Source organism: Hirundo rustica, chromosome 10 (assembly GCF_015227805.2).
Source record: "Hirundo rustica isolate bHirRus1 chromosome 10, bHirRus1.pri.v3, whole genome shotgun sequence".
NCBI lineage: Eukaryota > Metazoa > Chordata > Aves > Passeriformes > Hirundinidae > Hirundo > Hirundo rustica.
The window spans coordinates 25,126,318-25,153,335 of record NC_053459.1 but is presented as its reverse complement, the minus strand read 5'-3'; the positions used below and the strand labels follow the sequence as shown (position 1 = coordinate 25,153,335).

The following is a 27,018-nucleotide window of genomic DNA, read 5'->3' as shown; positions in this document are numbered from 1 at the left end:
ATGGCCGGGCAGCCCCCGGAGGGCCCCGCCGCGCCGCGCTGGAGGCGGCGAGCGACCCCTCGCCCGCAGCCCCTCGCCTGGAGCAAGCCGCGGCCGCAGTCGTACCAGAGCCCCAGCGGAGTGCTCGTCACCGACTTCCCCGTGGAGGACAGGTGCGCCTTCTCCGTGCCTCGGCCCGGCACCGGCGGCCCGGCCATGGGATCGGTGTCCAACGGCACCGTGCGGCCGCCGGGCTCCCCCGCGCCGGACCCGGAGCGGCGCTCCCGGCTGCTCGCCCTGGCTCCGGACAGCCCCGTCGGTTCGACCGCCAACGGCACCGTCTCCTCGCCGGGCAGCGGGCAGGGCCGCCGGCCGCGGCCGCCCGGAACCGTGGGGCTGCTCGCGCTGACCCCGCAGCAGGAGCGGATCGTGTTCGGAGCCAGTGCTCAGCCCGCATCGTGCCCCAGGGCTGCCGGGGCCCCGGAGGTGCCGGGAGGATCCCCAAGGAGCGGCAGGGCTGCCGAGCCCCCGGAGGTGCCGGGAGGATCCCCAAGGAGCGGCAGGGCTGCCGGGGCCCCGGAGGTGCTGGGGGGATCCCCAAGGAGCGGCAGGGCTGCCGAGCCCCCGGAGGTGCCGGGAGGATCCCCAAGGAGCGGCAGGGCTGCCGAGCCCCCGGAGGTGCCCGGAGGATCCCCAAGGAGCGGCAGGGCTGCCGAGCCCCCGGAGGTGCCGGGGGGATCCCCAAGGAGCGGCAGGGCTGCCGAGCCCCCGGAGGTGCCGGGGGGATCCCCAAGGAGCGGCAGGGCTGCCGAGCCCCCGGCGGGACGGTGCGCGGAGCCCCCCGCACTGCTGAGCACGCACAGCCCCGCGGCGCGCAGGGTGGGCTCGCAGCAGCTGATCCCCCGCAGCCTGGCCGAGAGCCGGCCCGCGGGCCACGAGCGGGGCCTCAGGGTGCGCAGCCTGGTGGAAACCCCCCGGCTGTCCCTGGGCAGCGACCCCGAGGACGAGCCCGAGGGCGGCCCGGGCGCGCTGCGGCGCGGACTGCGCTCCACGTCCTACCGCCGGGCCGTGGTCAGCGGCGTGGACCTGGACGGCTCCAACAGCTGCAACAAGAAAAACAGAATGTCCCAGCCCATCCTGAAAGCGGTGGCTGAAGATAAAGAGAAGTTCTCGAGCCTGGGGAGGATAAAGGTAAGGTGTGCTGGTGGGTGGAGGTGTTGGCTCCCCGGGAGCGTGGCCTGCTGATTCTGCGGTTTCTGTAGATGCTGGGAGTTCTCAGTTTGGTTTTTTGCTAACACAAAACTTTTCGTAGCTACTGTGAGTTTTAAAAGTGCTGTTTTCAAAGTGAGGTGTTGGAGATGGCAGGCTCTGTTGAAATCCAGGAGGTTCAGAGCCTTTTCTGGCTGCCTCCCGTTCGCCTTTCCTGCCGGATTCTCCAGCTTTGACAACTGAAGCACGGGCTTAAAACCTGTGTCCCAGAAAGGAGTAAACAGGAAAAAAAAGGGACATTGTCTTAATAAAGTCTGCAGGCTAGAATAGAGACAGAAAAATGAACTTCCTCCCTCACTTTTCTATCTGAGACATTACTTTTAAAGTATTTTTAAAAATCACTGAGTAGTTTTTAAACTGATAGAAATCACTTTGGGTATTTTAATTTTAATGCCTGAAAGTAAAAGCAGCGTGCCTGTTTTTAAATCTTGGTTGTAATCCCGTAGAAGACTTGCATTGAATGATACTGTATTAAATTATAAAGACATACTGATAGAATTCTTCTACTTATCATAGTGTAACATTGTATTTCCTTATTTTAAATGTAACTTGTTACTATATGAAATGTGTTAATACATTTCTGTGTAAAAAAGTACACCAGGCCAATTTTAAAATAATTATCAGCTTTATGGCAGTTTTCAGCCAATTTGAAGTTGTGCTAGTGGATGCTTCTGTGAGAACAGTGCAAGCGGTGAAATAGAAATTGGTGAAATTGTGAACAGCTGCAGAGTGTGGGGTGGTTTGGTTTGGTAGTAGACTTAAACAGTGAGTTATGTTTAAGATAGGAGGACATGACACTGTCCTCACCGAGTTCTCTGCTGGTAGTGTTTTATTAAATAGGCTCTTGGGCCCTGGGGTTTTTGCACCACAGCAGCTGTTTCATTTCAGAGGTTTGTTGTGCTCGCCGCAGGCTCCTTTACGAAGTGCTCCGAGTGCTTTTGTTTGCACAGAGTGGACGGGCAGCCTCAGTGCTGCGCCTCTGCCGAAAGCCCTGGGACACAGGGATGAGCTGCAAGTTCACTGAACCCTCTCAAGCCAGTGTAGTGTGCTTTTGAAACACAGGGGAAATACATCTAAACAAGGCATGAGAGAAATGAAACTGGAGCAGCTTTTCACTTTCTCTGGTGACACAGTTGTTTTTACTGAACTCTTGTCCAACATCCAAAGTTTCCAGATTAGAGCCTGTTGATTTGGTGCCCAAGCCTTGACTAAAACAGACATTCTTGTTACTGTGATTATTTTGCATCTCCTCCTTCTAACATCTCTCCCTTTTCTGTTAAAATTGTCTGCAGAAGATGCTGAAAGGACAAGGGACGTTCGATGGGGAAGGTGAGCCCTGTTCTGTCCAGACTTGCTGATAACTCCCCAGGGAAATGAACCTCAGGGTCGTTTTGCAGACTTCCTTTGTATGGAGTCAAAGACTCAGTCAGTACCTTGTTCTTCAGTAATGTGACTGAGATGTGGCACTATCATTTTGGCACTAGACTTACCTTAGGGATATTTTAAAGACTCTGAAGTGGCAAATTAAAAAGGTGTGTCAGGGGCTTCTTTTCCCCTTCAGCTCCTGTCCCTCCCAGAAAGTGAGCTGTTGGCTGTTTGCCTCAGCCCTGACTGCTCCATGCAGTTCCATAGTGGCTCCTCCATGTGGGGCTCTGCCCAGGGCAGGGCATCTGATCCCTCCTGGCTTTGGGGCCATCCCTGCAGCACACACCTGAGTCCTTACTCTGGGCTGGGGGTTCACACAGCTGCTTCTGCCTTCTCATCAGCTCAGGGTGCTGGGCTGAACCCTTGGACTCTGTAAACAGTTTCTTTTCTTGCTCCCTAGGCTTCAAACATAAGTGTAAGAAAAACAGTCTGTGGAGCTGTATTTTTGTGTTGCTCATTAATTCTGGGTTTTGCCAAGTTTGCTGCTTTTCCCAGTATTCCAACATGAAAACATCTATGATGAGTCCACAGACGTTCTGTTACAATAACTGCTACTCTCTTGGCTTTTCTCTGCTCAGTGCCTCTTTGAGGTCATCTCAGCTGCTGTGTTACCTTCCTCTTGTTTGTTTTCAAAGCTTCCCACTGTGTTCTCTAACATCATCCCCTTTCCTACTCTTTATTTTTATCTCTTCTCACACTATCTCCCAATGGTGTTTTTAGATTCTCTTCCAATGGCTCCTTTCTGTCTTGGATGATCCCAGCTAATAACTTGCTCTGTAATGCTTCCCTCAATTCAGTTGCTGTAACAGTTTCCTCTGTTCAAGGTGGATAAACTCTAGAGACCCTTCTGAAGAACTGCCCCAGAGGCCACACCTGGCCTAGCACTGGGCAGGGCTGTAGGTGTGAGCAGGTGGGACAGAGCCCCCCAGGAGGTGTGGGACTGCAGGGCTTGGGGCCCTGCCTGCAGCAGCCAAACTTCCACTTCAGTTCCCCTTTCCCTTGTCGGGGAAGACTGGATGTTATCCAAAGCTGGCCCATCTAAAAGTACCTTTCAGAGCCCGCCTGCCTAATGGCTTCATTTGTCTGTGGGTTTGTGTGCTGTTGAATTTGTGTCCTTGGCCGCTGCTGTTGCTGTTGCCAGGGATGTGTGGCCAGGGAGGTTGGGAAGCAGCGGGAGTGCTCCACGCCTGTGTTCCTTTGCCACTGATAGTGCTGAATTAATGATGGCACAGCTCAAATACACGATGGGTCTATCTGCTCTTAAGGTTCATAGGTCTCAGGCTTACTCACACAGGCTTTGAACTTTCTATTTGGAATAGTTCTAATCTCAGATCTCTGAAATTGTGAAACAGTGAAATGTGAAGACAGTATTTAGAGCTGACAGAAGGGTTGGTGCTTTTCCTGGACATGGTAATAGTGAGACCTGCAGAGCACTGACTGCTCCACTGACACACAGTCCCATTTTCTAATTGCTGGTTAATTACAGAACTGGGTACAGCAAACCAAGGAAGAAAAAATTGTTTGCTTTTTTTTTTTTTTCTTGACAAAGGCCACATCTGTTCTTTAATTCGGTCTGGGAGGATCTTTGGGTACAGTGATCCATTGTCACTGTACTGCACCATTGTCCAGCCCAAATCAGTTGCTATCTTTGTCTCATGGAGTGTGAACAGCACAGTGACACTTCGGTTTCTTTTGTTGTTTAAATGTTACTTTAAATTTTTATGAGAGCAGCTAAACTAACTTTGTAGCAATGACTGACATGCTGTTGTTATTTGACAGAAAATGCTGTATTATATCAGAACTATAAGGAAAAAGCTCTGGACATAGATTCTGATGAGGAGTCTGAGCCCCAAGAGCAGAAGTTGGATGACAAGGTTGTTTTTCACTATAAGCCCCTGAGGTCGACGTGGAGTCAGCTCTCTGTGGTGAGTTGTGATCCTTGTGTGGCCAGGGACAGGTTCTCAGGGTGGGCTGAAGCAAAGTCTTCTCTTACTTGCTGCTGGAGTTCTTGGCTGAAATTTGTGACCCTCTTTTTCATCTCATAAGAACGACATGGAAGTCCCAGTCAGTTACTGGTCTTTGTTTCACATAAAAAACAATGAAACCAAGTTCATTTTAGAGTCCTGTGTTTGGCAAAGGCACAACTTTACTGAGTCATTAAAAAAATGGGTTGTGTGAGTTCACTAAAAGGGTGAATTATACTAAAGAAAGGCTTCAGTTAGTTACAGACAAGTTGCTGCTGAATTGTTCTAAATCACTGCACCCCAGCTCTTGAGCTGACTCGAGTGCAGATGTTTAATGGAAAGCATTTTGAGAAGCGGAGCTGGTGGTGCTGCGCTGTCCCTTGCACAGGCTGGGAAGTGTCTGCAGGGCTTTGGCACAGCAGCAGCGTTAAACAAAGTAAATTCAGCTGTTCTCATCGGGGCTGCAGTCTCACTGCCTTCCCTGCTAATAACCTGACCAATTACTGACACCAGCTGATACTGCCACGGCTCTTTCTCCTATGTGTGATTTGGGAATGAAGGAACCATAAAAATTCTGTGTTTGTGTGGTCATTCATTGATCATTTCTGTGGTTTCTGGAGGGATATCCCTAAAATGCAGGGTTTGGGGTTGTTTGTAACTTGTAGATTGTTGTAGATGCTCATCTCTGGCATTAGAGAGATTATGCCATGACAAGATCACCTGCAGTATTTGACCATCAGCTCTGTATATCCCAATAAATGAGGGATTAAGCCTCAGGGAGATCCCCAAAGGCTGATTAGATGATCTGATTAGCAGAGCTGTCTTACCGATGCTAATGACCTTTTGCAATTCCAAGTATTGAAAGATGAATCTCTCTGATTCAGTAATTATAAAGAAGGCAAGACAATGGGGTTTTGAAAAGATGTGTTTTAATTTTCTTTTTCCAACAATCAAATACTTAAAATATAGTTCATCTGCTTCATGTTGGAAAAAAAAAAAAAAAAAGTGTTTATAATGAAGTCAATTTGTTTTTTCTGCCTCTGGGCAAACTAGCAGTTAAATTTTCAACAGCTGAGGTATTTTGGAAGGAATGCTATTTAGGAATAATAATGATAATTTCAAAACACTAATTTTTTTGGGACAAAAATAGCATGAAGACCATCTCAGGAGGAGAACTGTTCTGTGTGTGCTTCACTTACAGAAACCAACTTGTTCTTTACTGCTGCTCACACAGAAACTTGTGCACTGTCTGTATTTGATTTATAGGATGGGGAGTGGGGAGTATATGGGAAAAGGTGGAGTGTGGAGAAAACAAAATCTGGGAATCTGAGACTCGTAGTGACTGTGTTTATAACTCTGGAAAATTACATGCTGTCGATGTGTATTAAAAAGTTAAAAAGCGAGTCTGGAGTTGTCACAGGAAGTCAGCTGGAAGATGTCAGTCCTGGGTTTCAGCATATGCTAGGAAAGGAGGAGGATAATTTTTGGTGTTTATTAGCAGTGCCTGTGCTGGGAAAGCCAGGGCAGATGCAGAGGGATCCCCTCTCTCTGCAGGAGGTTTCCCTGGGCTGCTGCAGCTCCAGCCACCTGTGGCTGAGGGGTAGTGCCCTTCAGGTATGGAGCTGTCAAATTCTTTATGATAACAGTAGTAAAAAAGGCTGCTCTGTCTTCCTGGAGTGTATTCACATGTGTTGATCTGGGTTGTGACTGGCTCCCCATTCATGTAAAAATGAGCTGCTGTCAATGGCTTTATGGAGCCACTGTCCAGAGCCACTCCCGGGGTCACTGTCCAGGGTCACTGTCCGGAGCCACTCCCAGGGTCACTCCCAGGGCTGTGTCCTCCCAGGGTCACTGTCCAGGGTCACTCTCCAGGGCTGTGTCCTCCCAGGGTCACTGTCCAGGGTCACTCTCCAGGGCTGTCTCCTCCCAGGGTCACTCCCAGGGTCACTTTCCAGGGCTGCGTCCCCCCGTGGCACCAGCCCAGACCCCTGAGTGACTGTCTGGGGCTGTCAGGGCTGATGTCTGCACTGGCTCCCCTTTATCTCCCCAAGGTAAATGGTTTATTGTCACTTTGGGTGCAGTGCAGCCATGCAGTAGATTTCTGGTGAGTTCCCCCCCTTCAGCACCTCCTTGTTTTGAAGGAAGTTTTGTCCCTAACCAGAGCTCCCCTGTCCTTTCATCCTTCGCTTCTCACCTCCGTGGCTGAATCAGTCATTGCTGGGGAAAAGCCAGTCCAGTGTGATGACAGCAGTGATGTTGGACCTCTTCCTTCTGCTCATGTTCCTAGCTTAAATGAAGTTTTTGTTTGCTTAGTATCACAACTGTGGCATTTTTTAGGTTATTTCAGTTTAAATGTTTTGGACATGTCATTAGGTATTGAATTTTCTTTGGCAGAAATGGCCAAAGCAGCCTCTGTCTTTTGGGAGCGTTGTTGTTGTGTAAGGCTGGGCCCTTGGCGTGAGTTCATGTACCATGAATTGGTGTGTACTCTGTGGGACACACCCACGTGTGACAGCAGTGACCACGAAGCCCAGCTGCACTTTGGAGCATGAACTCAGCATTGCCATGGGCTCCCTGGGCACTGGCAGTGTCTGTGTTCACAGGAGCACTGAAATCTGGGGGATGTGTCCGTAGGTATTTCCTGTGTTGGTGTGTTTTTGAAAACTCTGCCACTGCATCCAGAAAATTGACATTGCACCTTTCAGTGCCCGTGCACTTCCTTGGGAATTCTCTGAAGCTTTCAGGCTGCTGATTAAAATGTACTTTAATTGTTTGATAGACAGACTTCTAATTAGTTCTTGCTCGGCATCCACAAGTGTCTGCTTATGGTGCTGTGGGAGTCTGGGACTTGTGTTCCAGAGGACAGTGGCTCCCACACTGGAATGTTGATGTTACTTTCACAGGCATTTACCTGCGAGTCTGCACTTTGGCGTGGCACCTCCTTATTTCTGCATTGCAGGGCCTGGTGTGCAGGAATAAAATGAGGAACAATATATCCTTTAAGATTCCAGGGAGCAGGTGGAACAAGAAGAGAAAGCTGTTGGTGATAGCATGTTAGGAGCTTTTGGAGAAGACTGACACAAATGGGTGTGAGGTCTCGTGTCTGTGATGTGCCTGTGCTCCACAGGGAGAACAGAGCCTTCCATGAGTGCTGCTGCGGCCCTTCCCCCCTTGCCCTGGTGTCCCTCCTGATCTGGGTCCTGTGTTCAGAGCTCCCACAGCCAGGCCCTCCTTGGTGCTTTGCTTTCTAGGTTTTGATAGTCCTGTATCTCTTTTTAATAACATTTTCCCACAAAAGCTAATAAAATTATCGATTGATTTGTTTTTTAGGTGAAGAAGAATGGACTGTCAGAGGTGATCAGCCAGGAAGAAAGGAAGAGACAGGAGGTACTCTGTGCTTTGGGGCTGGCTGCTCAGGGCTCCCTGCACACCTGGCTCAGCGCTCTGCTTGTTGAGAAGAGCTCACTGCTTGGCTTGCTGCCCTCCAGTGAGGTGTCCTCTCTCCTCAGGGAGAAAAAATGAGCCCAGTGTGTGCTGAGGTGCCTGTGTCCATGCCGGGGGCTCCTGGGGTACTCCCTGCCCCAGCTGCAGCCTGGCAGCCCTGGGGAGGTGGTGACATTAACCTGCAGCTCACAGAGAGGGGAGGTGGCGTGTGAGTTCTGATAGCAGTGAGGAGCAAAGAGCAGCTTTTACAGAGCCCCTGGGCTGTACCTGCCCTGTGAGCAGCGCTGGGCACCGCGTGCCTGCTGGAAGGCAGCTGGTCCCTGCAGCAGGGCAGTGCCTCCCTGCTGGCAGCAGCACCGCCTGCTTGTCTGTCCTCTCTCCGTCCCCTCTGCTCCTTGTGCCCTCTTCATCCACTGTCCCTTCCCCCTCTGCTCCTTGTGCCCTCTTCATCCACTGTCCCTTCCCCCTCTGCTCCTTGTGCTCTCCTCATCCACTCTCCTTCCCCCTCTGCTCCTTGTGCCCTCTTCATCCACTGTCCCTTCCCCCTTTGCTCCTTGTGCCCTCTTCATCTGCTCTCCTTCCCCCTTTGCTCCTTGTGCTCCCCTCATCCACTCTCCTTCCCCCTTTGCTCCTTGTGCTCTCCTCATCCACTCTCCTTACCCCTTTGCTCCTTGTGCTCCCCTCATCCACTCTCCTTCCCCCTTTGCTCCTCGTGCCCTATTCATCCACTCTCCTTTCCCCCTCTGCTCCTTGTGTTCTCATCCACTCTCCTTCCCCCTTTGCTCCTTGTGCTCCCCTCATCCACTCTCCTTCCCCCTTTGCTCCTTGTGTTCTCATCCACTCTCCTTCCCCCTTTGCTCCTTGTGTTCTCATCCACTCTCCTTCCCCCTTTGCTCCTTGTGCTCCCCTCATCCACTCTCCTTCCCCCTTTGCTCCTTGTGCTCCCCTCATCCACTCTCCTTCCCCCTTTGCTCCTTGTGCTCCCCTCATCCACTGTCCCTTCTCCCTTTGCTCCTTGTGCCCTCCTCATCCACTCTCCTTCCCCCTTTGCTCCTTGTGCTCCCCTCATCCACTGTCCCTTCTCCCTTTGCTCCTTGTGCCCTCCTCATCTGCTCTCCTTCCCCCTTTGCTCCTTGTGCCCTCTTCATGTGCTGTGCCCTCCTTCCTCACTGCAGGGGCTTTGTGCAGGGGAATGAGAGCTGTAGCCTGGCCTGGGCTGTGTCCCTGCGGCTCCTCCAGGTGTGTCCCTCCCCAGGGAAGCCTGCAGCATTACCTGCCCCAGCATCTTCGTGCCCTTCAGGACATAGCTCAGCCTCCTCCTGCTGGGAGGCTTTTGACACAAGGCGTATAATATATTTCAGTCATGTCCTTTAGGGGCCTTTAGTCTGTGTTTCCTGGAGCCACGCTTGCATCCTTTCAAAAAGAACAAGTTCTTTCGATGCCTTTTAAATGTAAAGTCTTTAATGTTACCAAAACTGTTTTCATGCCTGAGGGTTTTTATTTGAATTTTAGAGGCCAATTCTTTCAGTAGGAGCCTAAATAAATATTTTTAAGCTGTAGTTACATTACCAATTCATGGTTTTGCTGTATTTCTTTTAAACTGCCTTTCATCCTTTATTCTTTATCTGTTCTTTAAATTGCTTTTTACAGCCTATTAGATTATTTTATAGTTATAATATACACATTGTCACTGCAGAAAAATATATTTGTTTGTCTTCTGCCTTGATTAATGTCCAAGTCCTGTCTTCATACACATCCCATCTTTCAGAGTATGTTAGTGAGATGGATCTCTGTGCATATTTTGGCTAAAAAAATGTGTCACGCACTGATTTAAACTGTCACTATTAAGTCTCTTCTTTTCCCCCTCACTTTGTAGGCAATATTTGAGGTGATATCTTCTGAGCACTCCTATTTGCTGAGCCTGGAGATTCTGATCCGGATGTTTAAAAATTCCAGGGAACTGAGCCTCACAATGACCAAAACAGAGAGCCACCACCTCTTCTCCAACATCACGGATGTTTATGAAGCAAGCAAAAAGTAAGCCTGGCATTTCTGTGTTTAACAGAACTGTACATCCTTAAACGTGACAGCAGGTTTCTTTTTGGAAGCTGATTAATTTTATTGGTGACCATTTCTTCCAAAACTCCTGCTGGTTTGGAGATTGGAAGCACAGGTGGCAGGTGTGCACAGGAGTGTGAGCAGGGCTGGCCTGGAATTTGTGTCTGTGGAAACAGGGAGGGAAGGAAAGCACAGAGTGGAAATCAGCATCCTTCAAATCGGAACAGGTCTGAGCTAAGTGCTGAGCAGGCGTTCAGACCCGGTCCTTGCAGTGCCTCAGCTCAAGCTTGGTGTGCCGTGCTGAGCTGCTAAATGTGGGCTGGAGTTTCATTCTTGCCCCGGGGGGCTGGCTGGCTGTGCGGTGGTGCAGAGGGGCTCTCCTGGGGGCTCTGTGCTCTGGGGCTGTCACAGCGAGCACCAGGGCCTGCCTCTGCTGCCACATGAGCTGCTGTGCCCTGCTGCTGCTCTGGGGCACCTTCCTTCAGTCTGCAGCTGCTTCGAGGGAAACAGACACCACAGACAGTGCCTGGAGAGGAGGAAATGGCAGATCTGACATGATAGAAATGCAGAGAAGTCTTGTTCATGGCTGGTAATTACTGCACTGGTATTTGATCCATGCATATGTATGTGCTCTCAGAGTACTTCACACTCTTTCAAAAAGTTGCTGAATGGGCTTTGCTTCCTTGCAATTGGTTCTGCATTCACAGCAGCAGGTGGATTATGCACATAACTACAGCACCGAAATGTCTGTGTTGCTTTTCTTATCCCTGATTTCCAGTCTGAAGTGAGCACAGTGGCTGAAGGATGCTGGTGGCCCCTGAAGGTGCTGAGTGGTCTCAGCTGTGGCTCTGCACAGCTTCACATGGATCTCTTTACCTGTGGGACAGAAATATTGGCCTCCTTGCACAAGGGGGGCTGGAGGCTGAGCAAGGATTCCAAATGGTTTTCTATTTTGTTCCCCTTCTTTTGTCCCAGTTGTAGAAATTGCGAAGTTGTGAATTCTTTAGCATTAAACCCTCATTTACCTTGGTGGAACTTGTGAAGTTCTGTGTTCCCAGTCATGGTAAAGTCATTTCTTGGCTTTTTTCTCTGAGACACCACAAAGTCTGTGGAATTTGACATCTGTTGTGCAGCAGTTTGACTTTTGTCTTCTGAAGTTCATGCAGCAACCGTTAGATCTTGTTTTCTGGAGGCTGATGTGCTGTGCCCAGTGCAAACCCAGTTTAGGAGCTATGGAGCAGGAGAAGATTTGGGAACCCTTCCTTTCTCCCCCCGGCTTTGTCTCTTGCAGTTGAGGTCTTCTGCCAGGGGCTGGGGGTTGTGTGGCCCCAGAGCCACCCCCGGGTGACAGCGCTGGTGTTGGGGAGGGCAGCTTCCCAAGTCTTTATTTTCAAGGCAAAGTTCCTTTTACAGGTATTCCTTAGGAAGTGTGAGGTGTGAAAGCACAATGGGGGTGGGGAGAGCAGTACTCTCAGGGGAACCCTTACATCCCTTGTGATTAATAGTCTTCAAAGGAAGTGGGAGGGAGAGGAGAAAAAAAGAGTGGAAAAATACCACACTAGCCTAGAATTATAATCTTATTTCTTGTCTGTGGAGTCTCATGGCTTAAGAACTTGTTTTTTTATGACTTGGGGTAAAATCAGAAGTCATAACTCCTTTTTAAACTTGAATGAAAACATAATTTCTTTCCCAAGTTTTGCAATACTGTTAAACTAAAACAAAACTTGGTGCTGCCTTTGAGCAAAGTAATTTGTTTAAATAATGGAAGCAATTTTAAACCAGATCCCAGCTCGATATCTCCAAACTGTTGCTTTCCATTTTCAAGGTGTTTCGAAGTAGCAAATCCCTTTTGTTATAAAATGGAGCATCTGTCCCATTCTGCTGTATTTTTAGCAGCCTTTGCTTACTACAAAACCTGAGTTTGAGTGAAGTCACCAGTGGTTTTGGTTGCTTGGATAAAAGTTTGGTGAGCTGAAGGACCTGAGCTGATAAAAATACCTTAGAAAAACCTTTAGTCAGAACTGCTCAAAGCCTCTGTCTAGGAACTTCGACTTGGAAGATGTTTAATGGAAACTCTCCAGTAACACAGGATAGGCCAGTGGTGCCTGACAGGGCCATTCCTGGGGGAACAAAGCTGCCTTTGTTGGAAGCAGAATGCAGAGAGCAGAGACTGTCTCTGCTTTTGGGAGCTCTCTGGAATGTCTCTGACAGAGGGGAGTGGAGATGAGTGATCTGTGCAGCTCGTGCTGTGTGTGTTTATGGAAACCTCCTGCAAGGTGGCTTCAGAGCTGGAGTTCATGGCCCTGGTGTGATGTGCAGCTCGGAGCCCAAACTCCCCCTGTTCCAGCCCTGGGCAGGAGCTGGGCCAGGAATGAGTCAGGAATGGTCTGAGACATCAGTGCCAGGGTCAGACAGGCAAGTGGGGGCACAGCTCCCCAGGAGGAGTCACAGGGAAATGAGGGAAGTGCCTGCTCTCTCTTAATCACAGAATGTGAACACTGTGCTTGTGATAGGTTCATGATTTATCCAGGACGTTCCCATTCCTTGTCCCAGTGTCCCTGGGTGCAGTTTCTGCCTGAATGAACGTTTATTGTCCTGCAGTCCAACCTCTGGCCAGGTGCTGTGGGCACCTTCCTGCTGTCTGGGGAATCTCTCTGGACCAGGAGATCTGGGCAGGGCTGCTGTGGCCTTTCCTTGGCCCTGGATTTCTGCCAGAGCACTGGAAAGAGCTGGAAAGGCAGTGGGACAGCCCTGGGGCGAGGGCTGGCCCTGAGCTGCTCACAGAGGGAACAAACAGGCTGCAGGCTCAGCTGCTCCTGCTGGGCTCTGCAGCTGTTCCTGGACATTGCCCAGGAAAAGGTGTTTTATGGGCTGTGAGTTTGCAGGGTTAGGTGTTATATTTGTGTGTGTAGCTATGTGTTGGTTTCCATTATTGAGAGTGTGGGAACTCACCAAACAAACTGATTTCAGTTCTGCACTTTAATCACCCTCTCTCCAGACATTTTTTGTGGTAAAACCCAATTTTGTTTCAGTGTAAAGATTCTGTGGAAATAGGACTATTTTCCCATTTTTACTGTTTTAAATCCCCCTCCCCTCCGCTAAATAACAATAATGTTGCCAATGTTCAGATTCTCTTCCTGATGAGAAGGGTCAGCTTGGAGAGGTTAATCAGAAATATCTCTTACTTCTAGCTGAAGTTATCCCAAGTTGGCAGTTGTTACTCTGGTGCTCCTGTCTCCAGAGGGAAGAAGCTGAATTCTGCTTGCTGCCACTCCAGTGGTTTCTGTCCCTGGAGCTAAACCTGCATTTCTGAATTTGGCCCTTGGCCCTCTGGAGTGTTGCAGAGTGGATGGTTCTTCTAAACAAAGCAAGGGCAAGATCAGGGAAATCAAATTCTGTCCTATGATGCTGTTGGACTTTCTGTTAACAGGATCTAACTTTAACCAGAAAGATCCTGGATTTAACAAAGAGATATTTGAAGTAAATCCTTCTGACATTCAGCAAAAAAAGCTGCACACATCACAGCAAATTCCTTGTTGGTTAAATTGAATGGAATCATTCCATCCCTCAGTCCTGAGCTTTATGGCACAATCTATCCTAAAACTGTAAGTGAAAGGATCTATTATGTGTCTGGTTCATTGATTGTATCTAATAATTAGCAGATGAGATGTGGAAAACTACAACGTTTGATTCAAACTTTGATTTCCTTATGGGACTGTGAGATGCTGCTCCTCTTTGTCCCTCTTTTCCCTTTTTTCTTTTCTTTGTCTTCTGCCCTCCCAGATCTTTACTGCTCTTACAGTGACTGTCCCTGATGATGTCACTGATGAAGCACCAGATGAATTCTAAAGGTGGAAGTTGTGGCCCAGCAGGGTCCAACACCTTGTCAGTGTGCCATAACACAGCAGGAAATGTTGGATTTCCTCATTTCCTCAGCAAAGTGAATTGGCAGCATCGGGAAGTTCTCCCAGCCATAAACATGTCTGAGCAGAGAGAAACAAATCCCAGTGTGGGATGGGGCTCTGCTGTGGCTCCTGAGACACTGCAGACTCCACACTTACAGCTCTTCTTTATGTCATTTCATTATTTTTGTGCCCCCTGGGGCTGCTCCTGACACTAACCCCAAGCCCACAGCACAGGACGGGTCAGTGACAGCTCACAGTGCCTTGGAAGAGGCTGTGTGTGGGACAGGAGGGTGCTGAGGCCTCTGCCTTCAGCAGTGGCAGGGCCATAACAAATTCTGACAGGCAGAGCCCTGTGTACCAGCCAGTCCCTCTGCACTTACTGTGCCAGAACTTCACAACAACAAAACCCAAACCAGACCAAAATCCACCTGATTGTCGTGGCTCTGGCTGACCCGGAGAGAGCCTGGCAGCCACTCAGTGCAGCAGCTGCTTCTAAGCACTCCCGGAGAGTGAGAGAATTTAGTTAAGCCCTGTTGCTGTTCATCCTGTTCTGCTCCTCTCACATGTTTGAGGTGTGTTTGCAAAGCAAACTCTGGAGAGCATCACTTGAAAAATGGTGGCAGATTTGAAGAGCCGCTGTTAGTGATGAGAAAATTGAATAAAGGGCTGAAATTAAATGAAGCAGATTTCAAAATACTGGAGCTTAATGTGAGCTCATGTGTTTGAAGTATTTCCTTAATGTTTTGTGTGCTCTATGAGAATTTTTTAATGAGCTTGTTGACTCAGGGCTGTGAATGCTGGCGTACAAGGGCTGCAGCCAGGACAGCTTTTCGTGTGTGAGGGGTGACCTGCAGAGCTGATCTGTGAGCTGTTCCACCCCAGACAGCGGGGGATTGCCAGCGAGGAGCACGGAAATCAAGGTGCTTTGGGAACTTGGGGAATGCAGAAAGCAGTGGGAGGCTTCCAGTGGCCAGAGAGACTCACCCATGGGACAGAGCACAGACAGCAGGGACGCTGTTGGAACGAGCACGGTTAGGGGAAGAGCCAGCTCAGGATTTTGGGTTCTGTGTCCATTTTCGGCGTTTCCAGTCCGTGTTTGGTTCCAGCGGAGGATTGCAGGACATGGAGCACCGTGCCCTGCTCCACATGGCTTTTGTCCTCGGCTCAGCAGCCGCACATGCCCGTACTCCATCGAGCACTTCTGGTGCTACGCTGCCTTTAATTGCAAGAGGAAATGTGTTAATGTGTGTTTGAAGTCGTTTAATTTCTTTTCCAACGCCAGTTCTGGAAATTCTGGTCTGACCAGCTCAGTGATGTGGTTTGGTTGTGGCTCTGGGAGAGTGGGAAGTGCCCGTGCCAGCGCTGCTGCCGAGCTGCCAGGGGCCAGCAGCGCCCTGGGCTGTGTCCTGCTCTCGCTCCCACCCAAGGGAGGGATGGCCTCACCCTGGCACAGACCGGCCCAGTGCTGTGCCTTGTGTCAGGTCAGCCTTGGGAGAGAAAGATGCTATTTGCATGTAAAAGTGAGCAGTTGTTTTAACCCGCAGGTTCTTTGAAGAACTCGAGGCAAGGCACCAGAACAACATTTTCATCGATGACATCAGTGACATCGTGGCGAGGCACGCGGGCTCCACCTTCGACCCCTACGTGAAGTACTGCACCAACGAGGTGTATCAGCAGCGCACCCTGCAGAGACTGCTGTGAGCACGGCAGAGCCTCCCTGCCAGGCCTGGGCCTGCCCCTCGGGCTGAAGCTGTGCCTCCCAGCCAGGCTGGGCTGTCCCTCGTGGGCACCTCCCTCTCCGGGAGCTGCACAGCCCCGTCCTGCCAGAGGTCCTGGCTCACATGCCTCACTTCAGTGTCACAGCGTGGCAGTGGCCCTGTGGCACACCTGGGTCTGCCCTCACGGTCAGGGGTGGCAGCTCCTGGGGTTTAATGTCAGTGCTGGGGCTGCTGGATCCGAGGGAATAAAGCTGCAGGCTGGGGTGGTCTGACTCCTGCAAATCGCACTTCCTTTTTTATAAAATAATGGTTTATTTAAAATTACCAACTTGCATAATCGTGTGGTAAAACACACCATTGAATTCTTTCATCCTCTCTCTCCCCAGAGCCACAAACCCAGCGTTTAAGGAGGTGTTGTCCCGGATCGAGTCCCACAAGGATTGCCGGAATTTGCCCATGTTCTCCTTCCTCATCCTCCCCATGCAGAGAGTCACTCGCCTCCCCTTGCTGATGGATGTGAGAACACCTACTCCCCTCTTTCCTTGCTGCTTCTTCTTGCACTGATAACATCTTCTCATATTCGGTTCTGGTCCTCTCCAGTCTCCCCGTGCCTTCTCCCTTACACCAGTCCTGGGCTGTGCATTCTGGATTCCTGCTGCATTTGTTTGTGACTGGGACTGGGCCCTCCTGCTCCCCCATTCACAAGTTAAATACTTGGATGTTCTAATAGGAAAATTGTACAGTAAAGGGTCAGAATGGTTCTGAAACTCAGAAGGAACCAGCAGAGGAATTGTATGTGGTGCTAGGATTGAAATGAACCCTGCAGCTGGAAAACAAGACCTGCTGTCGTGTAGGTTGGTGAGAGCCCTTTGGCAGGGAATGCCCTTGGGAACCTGGGGGATGGACTCCGTTCCCGAGGGAGCTGTGGCACTGTGTGAGTGTGGAACACTCACTGTGTGTGAGTGGCACTGAGCTGTCCCTCCCTGTGCACTGACAGGGACTCAGAGAGTGCTGGGAGTGCCAGGGAGTGTTTGTCAGGCAGAATTCACACCACGAGCTGGGCTATTTCAGTCAGGGGGCCAGGACTGAAAGCAGGAGTGCAGATTGTGATCAGGCTCAGGTTCCAGCACTGGTGAGAGCTAGAAACAGAACTGATCATTTTGTTGTGTATATTTTTAAATTGAGCACTGATGAATTTGATCACCTGGACAGTTAGTTCATTCACAGGCATTGGATTCTCTCTTCCCTGCAGTACAATGCTAGGTAAAAAATGGAATAATAATCCAGTATTCCTGCAGTGTGTCATTGGGAGTGCCTGCCCCTTCTTGGGTTTTTCTTTCCTACACTTCCTTCCCTTCTTTGGCTGAAACAATCTAAACAATCATATCAAGCATTTTATTTCCCACTCTTTCAGTTTTGGTTTTTGTTTGGAGATGGTTATGTAAACCTGGTCTGGAGAGGTGCAAAGCATCGCTTTGTTCCCAGACCTTTCCAGGGAGGCATTCCTTAGTGTGACCAAGTGACCCGTGCTCCCTCTTTATTTCAGTCCACAGCTGTGATTCAGCTCCTGGATTTCAGTTACGATGTGAAATCTCTGTGGGTTGCAATCGCTGCTGCTTGGTCCTCTGAAGCATCTGATGTTTTGTTTCAGACTATTTGCCAGAAAACCCCCAAGGATTCAGCAAAATACGAGAACTGCAAGCAGGCTCTGAAAGAAGTCAGCAAGGTACGTTCTCAAGTTATTCCTGTGTACTTCCAGGGGAAAATGGATGATTTCCATGCAGAAATAATGCAGGCAGGCAGAGCACTGAAGCGTAAAAGGTCTGCATTGTGGTATTTATGGAAGGGTGCTGGGGATTTGGTTTGTACAGAATTGCTCTTCCCACTTGGGAAAAGATCCCAGACTGGATGATAGCGTGGTGGTTCTGGGTTTGTGTGTGGGAGCAGTGGGAAGTTAATCCAGCTGGGAGGAGGGTGTGTTTGGAGCTGATCATCAGCTTGGATCAGAGCAGAGGCCCTGCTCAGCCAGAACTTGGGCTGCCCCTTTGTTCCCTCTGGAGACTCACAAGCTGCGGGGTGCTGAGGGATCCCTGGGGTGAGGGATGTGGAGCGGTGCCAGCGCCGCTCGCTGCCGCCGTCACTGTGGCCCTGCAGACGCCAGGGTGAGGTGGCCGTGGCCCTGCTGGCCCTTTGTGCCCGCGGCAGAGCCCTGCCAGGGCAGCAGCAGTTCGTGCTGGAGGCTCCAGGCCACGGCCCCGCTCAGCCCCTCTCTCCTTTGCAGCTCGTGCGTCTGTGCAATGAGGGCGCCCGCAAGATGGAGAGGACAGAGATGATGTACACGATTAACTCCCAGCTGGAATTCAAAATCAAGGTAGGATGAGGATCGTTCTCCTGACCTCTCGGGACGCTGATCCGTGCGGCTTTCCCAGCACGGTCGCGTCCCGCAGTGATTCTTGCAAAGAAGTGATCTCTTGTGGCACAACGGAAATTAAAACTTGTGGTCAGGTATTTTAATTTTAGTAGAAGGTGATTCTACAGCACAAGGGATTTTGAATAATACTGAGTGAAGAGTATTCTTTGATGTAAAGATAAAGCTGCTGCGAGGATTTTGGCATTAGGAGAGAGGGCAGAGGCTGCTGCTCAGTGCTGAGATTTGCTTATGTACCTGATGGGAAAGGTGTGCCTGGGAAAACACTTCCAGGCCAGGGAAGGATCTGAGGGAGTGTCTGTCCTTCCCCTTAAGGGTGGGATATCACCAGTTTCTATTAAAAACTTCCTATACCATCAGTCTTTCATGGGAAATAACAGCAGACCCAGTCATAGGTAGGGGAGGTTTATTGGACTTTCTTCAAGAACATTTGTTGTTTCTATTCAATGTTTGCTACAATGCGGTTTCTGTAATCGATGTGTGATACCATTGCGCAATGAGGATTCTTTTGGGAGAAGATTGTTTCATTATCAGGGATGTGAGTGGAAGTTGGTTCTTGGTTTTAAAAGCTCTGGGTCAGGCTTGGGGCAAGTGCTGCCTCCAAAAAGCCATTTTCAATTTGCCTAAAGTATTTTCATTCTCAAACTTTGTCTCAAACTTGAAAGTAATAATATTTGCTTATAGCAACAGCAGCAACAAATACAACACTTCTGGGCAAGTGACACCAGAGCATTTCCTGCCGGGTGGTAACAGACTGGAGTCTGCAGCAAGTCCAGCCCAGTGTCAGGGCTGAGCTGCTCTGTGGCTCCACTCAGACCCCAGCAGTCCCTCGGGGTCTGGAGTCCCTCACCTTCCCCGACAGGATGTGCTGGCTGTCCCTCCGTGTCCCTGTCCCCATCCCTCCGTGTCCCCGTCCCCATCCCTCCGTGTCCCCGTCCCCATCCCTCCCTGTCCCTGTCCCCATCCCTCCGTGTCCCTGTCCCCATCCCTCCGTGTCCCCGTCCCCATCCCTCCCTGTCCCTGTCCCCATCCCTCCCTGTCCCTGTCCCCATCCCTCCCTGTCCCTGTCCCCATCCCTCCCTGTCCCCATCCCTCCCTGTCCATCCCTCCAGTGCTGTGGCAGCAGCAGCAGCAGCCTGGGGGCTTTGTCTTTCTGTGCTTTTGTGTGAGATTTCCCTTGGTGCATCCAAGCCCCAGCCCTGCAGCCCCTCAGGCCCCAGGGTGGGGAAGCCCTGCTCTGGTTAAATGCATTTTTCACTTCTGAGAGCGTCTCTTCTGCAGCAGGGACATGGTGCACGTGATTTGCTCCTTTGGCAATTAAGGAAAAATTAAACTAAAACCAAGCTGCCTCTGGAAGAGAGTCAATTAGAAAAATGGGATGAACTCATTTGGAGTACAGATTAGAGGAACTTTTTGTTCATCCTCAAATAGAACTTTTAAAAAGTATTTTTTGCTTGTAAACCAATCATCATGGGACTGGAATTCTGTTTTATAGCCATTATAAATTAGTTAAAGTATTTCTTTTCTTGCCCAGCCTCACAGAGTTTTGGAGATTTGTTTATTATGTTGTTAGATGTAACTGTGGAGAACTTCATGGGAGCCCAAGGGAAGTGACTCAAATCTCATGTACTTGTGTACATGGTTTAACTGCAGAATTAAATTTTTAATTAAGTTTCAGCAGCTTTTGTTCCTAAATTTTGCATCTTTTGCAGGAGAGAAGCAGGGGGGGTTTGTTTTAGGGAGTCAGTGTTTGCTGTTCCAGCAGTGAGGTCCGTCCCAGCGCTGGGTTTGGGTTTGGCTCAGCAGGTACAGGCAGGCTGCAGTTGGCTCGGCCAAGGGATTAACGGGTACAAAAAGCCAACTCATGCAGAATGGGGAAGGCAGCTGACAAACTGCATGAAGAAATGTTTTTTAAAAGCACGTGAAGAGTGCTTAAATGGGGGGGAAACAGAGAGTTGCGTTCATTAGTGTGGACCTTGGTCTGCCTGGAGTGTCTGTCTCAGGGCAGCCTCAGAGGGATTGCGTGAGCAGGACAGTCCCACATCTCCCTCCATCTTCCTGGCCCAGAGGAGCAAAAGGCCCCCTGTGGGCTCTGTGTCTCCTGCAGCTGGGAGTAGTTTGGATTAAGAAAGGCAAGTCTTCACATCAGGCAGCTCGGATCCTCTGGGGCTTTGGTGCAGCTGCTGCAGGTGTTGGCCCTGACCTGGGGAGAAAGGGAGCTCCTGCTCCATCCCCGTGCGCTGGAGGATCCCCAGTTAGGCATTTGCAGTAAAGCCTGACAGGTAAGGGAGACACTTGAGGAGCCCCAGTGAGGACAGCAGGGCCATGGGCAGAGGTGTGGGAGGAAGGAGGCGAGGAAGGTTTGTACAGCCCTGCCCGCCTTTCCCAGGTGACACGGGCTCAGGGAATGTCACCTCTGTGAGGTACCAAGGACACTCCCGTGTCCCCACGTGCTTCAGGAGCCAGTCTCACCCTGCAGACACATTCCTGAAGTCAGGCTTTGCTCTGTGCCCTCAGGAGGCCTCAGTCTGTTCCATCCCCGGTGTGATCAGTCAGGTCTGTTCATTTCCATTTTCCATGAGCAGCGATGACAGGTGCCTGAGTGATTCCCAGGTATGTGCAGCTGCTACCTGTGTGTTGCAGCAATGATGGAGTCCCTTAAACTTGGGTAACCTCTTTGTGTTTGTAATCTCTGAGCTTTGAGTTTATTCAAGCATTTTCCCCAAATGGATCGTACTCTGTTGTCTGTTTTTTAAGACTTCTCTAATTTGGAAGGATTGCAATGTGATTTTCTTGCCTTGCAGCCATTTCCATTGGTTTCCTCTTCACGGTGGCTGGTGAAAAGGGGTGAATTAACAGCGTATGTAGAAGACACTGGACTTTTTTCCAAAAGAACCTCTAAGCAGCAGGTGTACTTCTTCCTCTTCAACGATGTCCTCATCATCACCAAGAAGAAGAGGTAAGAGCTTCACCAGTATAAAACTGCTTTTGTGTTCAGTCCTTGAATCACAGTGACTTTTAACATGATCCTGGCTGTGGAATGAGTTCAGGAGTTATTTGAGCCTCTGTCATGGGTTACAAATAACAAGTAACTGCTAGTTAAACAGGATTTACTTTTGGCAAGCACAATTAAGATTCCAAATTGTCAAATGAATTAAAGAGATGATTCTTAATGCCCTAGCAAAGACAGAAGTTTGGGAAGGATAAAGTCCCCTCCATACTTCCCACAATTGCAGGAGCACGAAGCTCCCTCTGCCCAAGTGCCACTCTTGGGCAGGAGCTCGGGGTGAGCCCTGCTCCCACCCAGGGTGTTTCCATGGCACCACAGCAGTGGACAGAAATGTTTGTTGCTGCTTGGGGTTGAATGTTTGCCGTTTCCCTTGAGCAGTTGAATCTCAGAAGATCCTTAACATCACACTAAGACATCTCTCCTCACTTTGTGCTAAAAATGGGCATTTCTGGGGCTGCCCTTGGGGCTTTACCCAGAGTTCATCCCCAGCCCTGGCCCAGCAGCCACTGCCCGGCTCTGCCCCAGCTCCTGTGCTGGAAATGCTGGGTGCCTGTGGCTCTGACCTACTGCAGAGGAGGAGCAAAGGGCTCTCCATTCACGGGGCTGCTCCCCAGGACCTGGGATGTGTGCAAGGCTTTGAAGAGGGATAACAGTCTGCTTTTCCCCACTGCCCAGCTTTTCGTTTATTGGGAACGTTTCTTCTGCCAGTTGTCCTTGGTAGCCCCTGCTGTGTGTAGACACAATCTGATTTTTTTTTCCATCATTAAAAGTTGCCAAGCACGGATGCAGTGTCTTGAGAGGAGCAGTCAGTGCCAGCAGGTGTGGGGATGCTGGATCCTGGGGAGAGGCCAAGCGAGATGTGGCTGCTGCTTGGGAAGGGCCAGCCCCGTCCTGCTCACACACACCTGGCTGTGGGCTGGGCTGGGGCACGGGGTGAAGGGTGGGGGAAATCACAGCAGTATTGACTCCAGGGGACTCGTGGGAAATGCACTCACTGCTTTTGCATGCGTTTGGATTCCCTTCAGCAGGAGTCTGATCCAGCGGGTTTGTGGGATGGAAGTGAGTAGGAAGGATTTGTAAAGGTTTATCTGTTGATTAATTAGTAAGAAATGCTGTTATGATTAGCTGTGCACATGTGCAGACTAGCTGATGAATTAATAAGAAATGTATTTATTATTCATTGCAGAAATGCATAGACACATTTCTTTTTCAGACACAAGATTCCCAGGTAGTGGTGGCAGCACTCCCAGCTGGGATTTCCAGTTCTTCCCTTGGCTAAGGAGTTACTCAGACTAAAATACTGAACTGGCTTCTTTAAAAAAACACAAACAACAACAACAACAACAACAAAACAAAACAAAAAAAAAAACCCACCCCCAAAATCCCCAAACTTGCCCAAAGAAACCAAAACCCATCAGAGCATCTGAGCAGGATTGGTTCCATTGGAAGCGTGTTTGGTGTCCATCGTTTGGGGGTGCACAAAGCTGCTCTGCAGAAAGAACCCAAAGCCATCTCAGTGTTTATTTCACAGAACATGGCTGAAAATGTACCCCGAGAGCTGAGCTAGAGCTCTGTGTTTCACCAAACCCACTGGCAGAAGTTGTTTACCCCTGTGTGGAGCTGAAGGTGCAGGAAGAACTGGGTCTGGCGTGGTGTTAGATCTGTGTCTGTGACCGCAGCTGCTTCCAGACAAACTGAACGGGAGATTAAACCTTAACCGGTGTTTTCTTCCTTCTGGCCGTGCCCTGCAGTGAGGAGAGCTACAACGTCACCGAGTACTCGCTGCGGGAGCAGCTGCTGGTGCTGCCCTGTGACGGGGAGGAGCCCTGCTCCTCTCCCGGGAAGAACGCGGCCGGGATGCTCCACTCCGGACGGAATTCCGCATCCCACCTCTTCAGGCTCGTGCTCCTCAGCAACCACGCCGGGGACAGGGTGGAGCTGCTCCTGGGAGCAGAGACTCAGTGAGTACGGTCACTTCAGGGATTTCTTCACCTGATTGTCTCCACGGGCTGCTCCTCCTGCCCTGCCCAAAGTAGTAAATACTTATTTATTTATTTTTAGTACTTACTCTGGTTTATTAATTTAAGCTGGTGGGTAAGGCCTCGAGTAGCCTGGCTGCAGAGATTGGGCAGGTTCCTGTGCGGGGCCAGCCCTGTGCTCGGGCCCCTCGCCGCGAGGGTCAGCGCTGCCGGGTGGGTGTCACCGTGGGGCTGTGCACCAGGCCGTGGCACAGCGGTGTCCCCAGGCACACCCAGGCTGCTCTGATGGTGGTGATGGCTGCACGGTGCAGCGTTAATGCAGGAGGAGCCCTGCTCCTCGCTCTCCCGGGCACCCTGAGGAGTGTCCTGCCTCCAAAACCAGCGGCGGCCAGTGCCGCTCTGGCTGTACGTGTGCCATCAACTGCCACACGACCTCCCAGCACTGAAAGAGTTCGTTTGTTCTGGGGGTAGCTGGAGGCGGGACAGACGCATGAAAGGGAGAACTCCAGACATGTCCCTGCCTGGAAAAATCGATAGTTTTAGGTTGGCTTTCAAAGTTTAGAATAACCATGAAAGGAACTGAAGATCATCAGTGCTTTCTATTAAAGATCTCATTATGAAGGCAGGAGATGATTCAGACTTGTTTGGAAATGCAGTTTTATTGGGGAGAAAATGCAGGACATATTTAGTTGTCTGGGCTTTCTATGAAAAGACATCTTGTTCTGTAGACTTATTATTGATTTGTTCTGTGCTGTTTGCAGTATAAATAGCGGTCCAGCCGATCGTCACTCAGAGCAAGAGTCTGAAAAGAATTCCTGTATTTTAAGTTACCTATTTTTATAGTCTTATCCTTTGAGAAGGATGGGAAGGGAATTTCCAAGGCCAAACAGTCTCAGAGAGTTGAGCATGCCTTTGGAATAGTTTTGCGCAGGTAGAACTGAACTCTTTTCTCTGACACAAATATTCCCAGCACAGTTTGATCCTGTTTTGCCATCTCCTGTGGTGTGTGGTCCCAAGGACAAAAGTAGCAGTGTTAGGTGAGAACTTGGTATCGCCCTGTGAAGAAGGTAGAGAATACAGAGGTGGTGGTACACAGGGGTTACTCACAGTGCTGGAGAGAGATACTGGCACTGGAAGAAGGGCAGGCAGTCTCAGTGCCCACCACTCTCCAGGGCATTATCAGGACGCTTGGTTCTGCTTTGCAGGAGCGACAGAGCCCGCTGGATCACGGCGCTGCGCCAGGACAGCGACGGGCACCACACGGACAGGACCAGTAAGTCACAGCTGCTGGGACGCGGGAGTGCTCCGAGGGGAACAGCTCCCAGCGGGGCCGGGGGCTGGGGTGGGCTGCAGCTGCCCTAAGCGATGGGGAAAGTGGAAAGTTTTAAAATAAACGGTGGTGTAATAAAAGCCCCTGCCCTGGGACTGGTTTAACTGAGCCTGGTTCACTCCTTCCCCAGCACTGGCGCAGGTGGAGATCATCAGGACGTACACAGCCAAGCAGGCCGATGAGCTCGCTCTCCAAGTCGCTGATGTCGTTTTGGTTTATCAAAAAGTGAATGATGGTGAGTGAGGATTTTGCTGTCAGTACCATTTGTCACCTCTGCAGGGGGATCCAACTATACAAACTTGTTTCCTGTTAGCACAGGGCTGCAGTGAGTAAAAGTTCAGCTTCCAAGGAAAATGTTAGCATTGGGGTTCAGGTTTCTAAAGGAAGCAGCAGATACAACCAGCTGTAGAACGTGGCTGCTGGCCAGATTTGGCATGGGAGGTGTCCACAAATAGGAAATTGAATTTGTCCAAAACCACGGAGCTCAGACATTCCAGTGAGTGCCAGGGTTGTCCAAGAGAAACATCCCCAGTCTGTTGAGCCAGAGCCTGGGCTTTCCTGCTACAGCTCTGGCACAGAGTCGTTGCTGAGGTTTTCCACAGGATCAAATATCCCAAGATCAAAGTGATTCTTGCCCAGACCTGCCCACAACTGCACTGATAGCACCAAGTGCTGGCTCAGGGATGCAGGACACTGTCAGTACTTGAGGGACTAAATTCTAACTTGCTGTTGCTCAATTAGTTGTGAAATCAGAGATCCTGTCCCTTGTGCTGCATTGCTCTCTTCAGATTACAATGGTACTATAGCATTATTTCGAACGATAGTTGAATGGCAAAAAAGCTGGCGAAATTGTGCAATACTTCGCACATACCATTTTTTCCTAGTCTGGCTGCGTTAAAAACATCGGCCAAAGCTACCCTAAACTGGTACGTGAGTGCCAGTCGAGGCAAATGCAGAATGTATGTGATGGCCATGGGCCGGGTGCCCTCAGTGCCCGCAGGCAGGGCTGGGGGCAGCTGCAGAGGTGTCACTCTTGTCCCTTGCTGCAGGCTGGTGCGAGGGGGAGCGGCTCCGCGACGGCCAGAGGGGCTGGTTCCCCTCGGAGTGTGCCAAGGAGATCACCTGCAGGGCCACCCTGGACAAGAACATGGAGCGCATGGGGCGCCTGCTGGGGCTGGAAACCAACGTGTAGCCTGGTCCTCGCCCCAGCCCCTGAGCGCCAGCAGAGCCACAGGCCAGCACACTGCGACTCGCCCTCCCTTCTGCGCTGGCTCCCACAGCTCCCAGCTGAGCCCCGGCCACAGCAGCAGCACCTTGCAGCAGTGTCCGGCACTCCTCTGCAGCTCCTGCCTCCTTACGCTCTCGCTCTGCCTGGGTTTGAGCATCTGAACTCATTTTCAGCAGCAGGACTCTGTAGGGCACTGGAGCCCCAGCCCAGAGCTGGTGGGGAGCAGCAGTGCTGGGGTGTCCTGCTCTGAGGAGCTGCAGTGCTGCAGCCCCAGACACGGCTTTGGGACCCTTCCCCTCGTGTCAGCACCTGTGTGGCACCTGAACTCCCGTGCCCAGCTCTGCACTTTGTAAAGGCTGTCCTACCTCTCCAGAGCAAATGCAGGCTGTCCCTGGCCTGGCACAGGCAGAGCTGGCACCACCTCCCGAGGAAGCTGCAGCGGTGCCTCCCTGAGGCTGCTCACAAGGGCCCCAAGGTCGGTGGGCAAAGGATTTCTGAAAGCCAGAGACCGGTTCCACAGCGAGAGCAGGTGCTGCTGCCCCATCCCAGCACGGGGGTGCTACTGCAGAGGAACTGCTGCAAGGGGGGCAGGGGCTGCTGGGGTGGTTTCCTCGGGTGTCTGCTGCGGCCTTGCACTGCACTTAGTGCTTCAGAGCACTCCAGGGTGAGCAGGGAGCCGTGAGAGGCTGCGTGACAAAACCTCCCTCCTGAGGAGCAGCTGCTGACTCAGCAGTGTGGAAATCGTCTCTAGAAACGAGGGGACAACTTGTAGGTCCAAGGCTTTCTTCCTGTTGCCTTCCCCAGCCTCTGCAAAGGGGACGAATGCTGGTTTTTATCCTGCAAGATGCTGATGTGAGTGGTGAATGAATTGCGTGTTTGTAAAGATGTGTCGCTCTAATAATTTAAACTAGATTAGAAAGATAGTAATTTTGTACAAAAATACTTACCTGGACAGTGTGACGGTGGTTATACAGCCTTGCAAATTAATTTATAATAATAGTAATAAGAGAAACTGTAAATTGAACAAAGACTTATTTAACATAGTAAAAATACTGCAATTGTTTTAACAATTTTATTGTGTACCTGCAGATGTTTTAACACATTACTGAATGTATAAGTCCAGACATTAATTTTATTCAGATTTTTTTAATACACTGTATATATTTTTCATACCTAGTTTTTCCAAAAATGCTGTAATGTTTTGTAAAGGTTATTTTTCATTTTTCCTATTGTGGGACACAGTTCTTCAGGAATGAAAAGACTTCTATGATTTTATAGGAC

General features: G+C 50.3%; 1 protein-coding gene across 1 annotated transcript; it reads left to right on the top strand.

Moving 5' to 3' along the window:
• On the top strand, positions 1–27,018 carry ARHGEF26 (Rho guanine nucleotide exchange factor 26). Its single transcript, XM_040074434.2, has 14 exons — positions 1–1,170; positions 2,541–2,577; positions 4,453–4,598; positions 7,968–8,024; positions 9,958–10,118; positions 15,589–15,741; positions 16,149–16,278; positions 17,414–17,488; positions 18,044–18,133; positions 20,995–21,149; positions 22,952–23,161; positions 24,385–24,452; positions 24,640–24,744; positions 25,559–27,018. Exons 1-14 carry the CDS (start codon positions 1–3, stop codon positions 25,699–25,701), a joined length of 2,700 nt encoding a protein of 899 aa, XP_039930368.1. The 3' UTR covers positions 25,702–27,018.